Below are 6,021 nucleotides of genomic sequence, written 5' to 3'. Positions count from 1 at the left end.
CGGAGCCCTTTTGTCTTCCCGCACTCCAGAAAGCTTGATCAGCCAGTGCTGCGGAGAAAAGGAAATTGGACACATTTGGTACGGATTGGACTTAGTGAAAGTTGAGTCGACAGATGAAAAAGGGGAACTGGGAAGCAGCGGAGCGGACGTGTGGACATGCGCGATAAGGGACGTGGGCTTTGGGCGATCCCCCCCATCTAGCTCGCGAATCCCCAGTTTGCGCTTAAAAACGACGAGAACTTTTTAGACGCTCCCTAGGCCGCGCCTCTGGCCGTAGACCTGCGCTGTCACTTGCGACCTGCTCCCTGGGCCGGAGGATGAAGGGCGCAGGCCCAGTGAGGCTGCTGCCCGCGGCGGCTCACCCCGAGGGGCGGGGGTAGCTCGGAGGAGAGCGAGGCCGGCGGTCAGCTCCGCGCCAGCTCGGTGACGATGTCCCGCCAGGCTAAAGACGACTTCCTGCGGCACTACACAGTCTCGGATCCGCGGACCCACCCCAAGGGTTACACCGAGTACAAAGTGACGGCTCAGGTGAGGTGGGGCCCAGCGGGCGCCTTTACCCTTTTAACGAGAGAGGACCGTGTTTTACCTTAAGGCTAGGCGCCACTGGAAGCTCCCTTTTAGACGACAAAAACGCACTTTTCCCTTTAAGGGAGGGAGCGGAAGGGCCTTCGTCTACTTCTTGGGCGGTGAGGGGGCGGGGCCGTGGGAGGGCGCTGTCCTTTTAAAAGGGCTGGACAGCCGGCCCGGCGAGGTGTGGGTGTCCACGCCCATCTGTGTGTCAGCGCGTTGGGCTGCGAATTTGTCGACGTTAACAACCCAAATGTTGTTCATTCGCCAGTCACTTAGACTAAGTTTTGTTCACCGGCTTGTCGTATGGTTCCATTAAAGCCCTTTGAAGTGTTTACCTTTTGGAGACACTTGCCTATGGCTTTAACAGCTCAGCATAGCTCAAAGACCGGGAGTCTCCGCCTTGCCCTCTAGTCTGGATGGGCCTTTAGGGGTCCCCCTCACTTGACCCACGGAGACACTGAGGTGCACGTAGAAAAAGTGTCCAATGTTACACCGAGCCTTCCCGGGCCTTTGGTGGGGGCTGGGAGGTGGGGGCACCCCGGAGTCCCGAGGAGACAGGTGTCAGCGCACACTCTGGTCTCACCTGGGTCTCTCCTTTCCTCCTCAGTTCATCTCAAAGAGGGACCCAGACGACATCAAAGAGGTGAGGTTCCCTGGAGGAGGGGGCACCAGTTCTGGAAATAGTGAAGGAACCGCTGGTGACTCTGCAGGCAGATGTTGGTTGCTCTTCCTCTCTGGCAGGGGAGTGGGGGAGCTGCGCCCCAATGGGCACACACTTGGGGCAGAACTGGGGGGGTGGGCCCCCCACCGTGGCTGGTCTGGGACGAGCCTCTGCCCCCCTTAGGTAGTGGTCTGGAAGCGGTATAGCGACTTCCGAAAGCTGCATGGAGACCTGGCCTATACCCACCGCAACCTCTTCAGGCGCCTGGAGGAGTTCCCCGCCTTCCCCCGCGGCCAGGTGTTTGGTGAGCTTGACCTGGACTTTTCAGGGCAGAGATGCAGGGGAGGTGGGTACAGGGGACCTCCCCTGACAGCACTGAACAGGGACGGGACACCCAGCCAGATGTGCTGGGAAATGGCCTCATTTTACAGATGGGGAAAATGAGGGTCCCGTCTGATTCACCCTGTTGTGTGCTGGGCCCTTCATCACCCTCATGTGCCCCGTTTTCAAGATGAAGATGCAGAGGCCCAGGGGATGGAGGACTGGCTTCTACAGGCAGAACCAGCCAGTGCTCCTGCAGCCCCGGGCCCCAGACCGGCCCGTGTGACTAAGCCTTGTGTTAGGTCAGGTGCTCACTCCGCATGAAAGCGAACAGCTCATTTATGTGTTGGCTACGTGTTCAGGTGAGAACACTTTGGTTAGACTGTGCTAATTACATGAAACAAGCAAGTCAGAAAGATAGATAAATATTGGACATTTTCACATAAAAGAGTAAAGTAGGGAACCACAGCAGATAAACTGACACAGCAAAATAATTATAAATTAGCACAATGAAGCAAGTCAGAGAAAGGGCCAAGGGGTCCAGGAGAGGGTGGGGGAGAAAACACTGATGTAATAAAAAATAGATGACAACCTGTTTCTTTTTGCACTTTAAATGTGGCTGTTAGAAAGTTTTAAATTACAAACGAGGCTTATACTTCTCTGGGGCATGAGCCGGGCAAGAGTGGGCTGGGTAACTGTTTCTCTCCCCTTGTCCCCGGGGTGCAGGCCGGTTTGAAGCCTCAGTGATTGAGGAGCGGCGAAAGGGGGCTGAGGACTTGCTTCGCTTCACGGTGGACATCCCTGCGCTCAACAACAGCCCCCAGCTCAAGGAGTTCTTCCGGGTATGTGTGCCTGCTCCCTCCTTCCGCAGCACCTGGGATGCTTACCTGCCCACCAGGCTGCAAACTGTGACCCCTTGCTGATGTCTTTCACAGGGTGGGGAGGTGACCAGGCCTTCTGAGGTGCCCAGGGACCTGCACATCCTGCCACCCCCTCTCATCCCCACACCGCCCTTGGATGATCTCCGGTTGCCCCAGCCGCTCCCTGCTGAGAGGAGGGGCCTTGAGGAGTTGGAGGTGCCAGGTACTTTGGGGTATGTGGAGGAGCCAGGGCTGGAGGACCCAAAATGGCGATCTTGGTAAAAAGCCCAAGGTGTGTCCCAGCGCCTCTCCCACCAAGCAGCTGAGGAATCAGCCCATCATACTCAGCTGTAGCTACCTAATCTGAGCGCAGACCATAGCGATGGGCCTGCCTCTGCACATGCTTGCTACAAAGGTTGAGGGAGGGTGTTCTCCATCTGAAAGCTCAGAAATGTTTAGGGCAGGTATGGCGTCCGTGATCTGTTCTGCAGCTGAGCCCCCGCCATCCAGCCCTGCCCAGGAGGCCCTGGACCTGCTCTTTAACTGTGGGAGCACTGAGGAAGCATCCAGTTCCCCTGCTCGAGGCCCCCTCACCGAGGCTGAGCTCGCCCTCTTTGACCCCTTCTCCAAGGAAGGTAAGGAGCTGGGCCCAGCAGGGCTGCGACACTAGCAGAGCCTTGGCCTGGCCTGTGTGGTGCCTGTGTCTGGCAGAGAGCGCCCCCTGCAGGCCGCTGGGAGCCTGAGCAAGCATTAGAAACAGCCAGGCCCTGGCCCCTGCTGCTGCACAGGGAGCAGAGGGAGAAAGAAAATGAGCCGCCTCCCAGGATGGGGTCCTCTCTGTGCTCCTGCACCTGGCAGGGTGGCCGTGCCCCGAGAGGGTGGGCCTTCCCTCCATTAGAACCTGAAGGCCGGTAGCTCTGGGCCAAGGGGAGGCCCCGGCTCACCAGAGACAGAAGGCTCCCACAGCGGTGCCAGGGCCAGAGCTCCTGGCTCTGAGATCCAAGGACCCCACAGGCCCGGACCGAGGCACCAGGTCTTCTCGTGCTGAAAGTCTCTGAGCTCAGCTGTCACTGCAGCTGGGTGTTCCAGTGACGGGAATCGTGAAACCTCCCAGTTTGATTCCGCAAGTCTTTGAAGCTCGTTTTGCCGCCCACCTCCTGGCGGGCCCTTTGCTTTCTGCCCGGTGTCAGGCACTCGGTTCTCTTCCTTCAGGGCCCTCTCAGCCGAGACCTCTGTCTCTCATCTGGTTTTCAGCCTCACCCCCTGACCCCTCAGGCCTGACTGGTGGCCTGGACGTGGTGTGAGGGGTGCCCCCTCCCCCACCCCTCTAGTCCCCCCAGGATCAAAGAGGAAGAGGGGATGAGAGAGGAGAGGCGACTCCAAAACACTCTGTCTTGCCCCGCTGAGCCCCCTGCGGTTCTTGTGGGCAGCTGCTTGGGCAGGAACCTGTCAAGGGGTTCCCATGAGCCATCCCCTCTGTCCTTGGGAAATCCCCTAAACTCTGCCCTCCCACCCCGAGGCCTGATACTGCAGTTTATTCAGCTGCTTGTCCTGCCAAGGTGGGCAGCTGCAGTGCCCTCTCAGAATTCCCCAGGTTGCATGTACACCTGAGTCCCCAACTCCAACATGAGGGCATCCCAGGAACCCTCCACTAGGGGTGGGTTGGTAACCCTGTGGGCAACAGAGAAATGCTGGTGGACAGTGGGTTCTGGGGCTGGCAGGGCCAGTCTGGCTTGAATACTCCGGCTCTGATGGCAGAAGCTGCGGGCTCCAGTCCTGTTCATGTCGATGAGCTGGCTGCGATGGAGGCAGAGTCCGAGAGGCTGGACCAGGAGCCTTGGGAGCCAGGAGGGCAGGAGGAGGAAGAGGAGGGGGATGCAGGGCCCGCGCCTGCCTATCTAAGCCATGCCACAGAGCTCATCACCCAGGCTCTGCGTGATGAGAAGGCCGGCGCCTACCCCGCAGCTCTGCAGGGCTACCGGGACGGGGTACACATCCTGCTGGAGGGGGCACCCAGTGAGTAGAACTGTGCTTGGAGGGTCAAGCCTATGCATGTGGTGGTGCAGGGTTGGGTGGGGCAGGTAAAAAAACAGTATGGGGGGCCCTCCTTGGTGACAGTGGGTTAAAGAGCAGCACTAAGAAGCTATCACAGCCACTACAGCATGAGTTCCATCCCCGGCCAGGGAGCTGACCCACATGGCATGGCAGACCGCTCCTCACCTGCCCATTGCTCCCCTCCGTAGTGTATTTCAGTCAGTCCTCCTGTTCTGCGCCCCACTCTGTCTCTGGTGAGTCCTCTCACTGCCCCTGCACCTCTGGCCTGTACTCCAGTTCTGTATGCATAGATAAAAAGTAAACAGTTGGGGGACAGGCTTGCCCCACACTGACTGGCTATTAACTTGGGCAGTTTTTTGAACTCTGGTGGCTGTTTTCTTATTCGTAAACGGGGAGACTAGTACTGACTTCAGGGGAAGGGCAAAGGCCTCTTGATGCTGTGTGCACCATCAGGGGTGAGACCAGCCTTCCTCCCATCCTGTAAGGTACTTCAGCAAGGGTACCATTCTCTGTCCACAGGTGACCCATCCCCTGCTCGCCGGGAGGGTGTTAAGAAGAAGGCAGCAGAGTACCTAAAGCGGGCAGAGGAAATCCTACACCTGCACATGACCCAACTCCCGCCCTGAGAGGAAGCGGACCCTCCCGGACTAGTGCCAGCCAGCACTGCCAGCCATCCCTTCTCCTCTCCCCGGTGCCTGGCCCTGTCTCCTGGTCTTGTGATTCCAGGGGCCATTTCTGTATGGAACTGGACCAAGAATGAGATAAAGAATGCATTCTCAGCCCTGACCACACCTGCCACCTTGGGGTCAGAGACTCACACTTGATCTTGCCTTTTTATGGTTGTTGGGGCAGCAGCATCGGTCACTAAACTGCCCTCTCCTCACCTGGAACCTGGTTCTGCAGACAGGTCCGCAGCTAAATCCAACCCACCGCCTTGGTTTGTAAGGCCCATGAGCTAGGGTGGTTTTTACATTTTTTGATGGTATAATAAAACCAAAAGCATAATATTCTGTGACAGGTGAAAATTATATGCAGTTTAAATATTTAAAAATAAAATGTTGGTGGAACATAGCCAGGCTCATTCATGTATTGTCTGCGGCCGCTTTCCTGCCACACTGGCAGGGATGACTTACAGAATCGGCCGCAAATCCCAAAACCAGACGGTGTTTTGCCAAAAGTTGCGGGGCCCTGATCTAGAAAATGGGCGAAGAGTCTCCTGGGAAAGTGAGCCAGGTTAGTGGGGAAAGAGGACAATGAGAGGCACCAAAGTGCTGGTTCCCATTTTTCTAAGGAAGAAGCCGTCCTGAAGACAGCGACGGCTCAGAAGGCCGGAGGCAGGACAGGAGCCCGCTGCCAGCTCGGCCCCCGGGAGCAAAAATTTCTGCAACGCGGTGCGTCCCGGGAACTGCTGGGTGCGCGCGGCGCATTGTGGGAAAGCGAGCGCGCGAGAGTACCGCGCGGTGCATCTCGGGAGGCGGCCCGCTGAGACTTCGTGGGCGCCGGACCAGGTGTGTGGCCGGCGGGGGCCCACGGAGCCGGTCGGGAGCCGGGCGG

At 58.0% G+C, this 6,021-nt stretch overlaps 1 protein-coding gene across 1 annotated transcript; it reads left to right on the top strand.

Moving 5' to 3' along the window:
• Positions 1–339: 339 nt before the first annotated feature.
• On the top strand, positions 340–5,527 carry SNX15 (sorting nexin 15). The gene is made up of 8 exons (XM_004682645.2): positions 340–528; positions 1,178–1,213; positions 1,415–1,535; positions 2,279–2,394; positions 2,488–2,635; positions 2,904–3,047; positions 4,171–4,428; positions 4,987–5,527. Exons 1-8 carry the CDS (start codon positions 430–432, stop codon positions 5,091–5,093), a joined length of 1,029 nt encoding a protein of 342 aa, XP_004682702.1. The 5' UTR covers positions 340–429; the 3' UTR covers positions 5,094–5,527.
• The last annotated feature ends 494 nt before the right edge of the window (positions 5,528–6,021 follow it).

The sequence above is a fragment of the Condylura cristata genome, unplaced genomic scaffold (genome assembly GCF_000260355.1).
Source record: "Condylura cristata isolate star-nosed mole 26May11 unplaced genomic scaffold, ConCri1.0 scaffold00015, whole genome shotgun sequence".
Lineage (NCBI taxonomy): Eukaryota > Metazoa > Chordata > Mammalia > Eulipotyphla > Talpidae > Condylura > Condylura cristata.
Note: the sequence above shows the minus strand (reverse complement) of the source record. Positions and strands in the feature narration are given on the sequence as shown.

Excerpts from the sequence above, each read along its gene's own strand:
- SNX15 (XM_004682645.2), top strand. The coding sequence starts at position 430 with ATGTCCCGCCAGGCTAAAGACGACTTCCTGCGGCACTACACAGTCTCG. Across the intron at positions 1,214-1,414 it reads ACCCAGACGACATCAAAGAG|GTAGTGGTCTGGAAGCGGTA; the intron begins GTGAGGTTCCCT and ends TGCCCCCCTTAG. Across the intron at positions 3,048-4,170 it reads TGACCCCTTCTCCAAGGAAG|AAGCTGCGGGCTCCAGTCCT; the intron begins GTAAGGAGCTGG and ends CTCTGATGGCAG.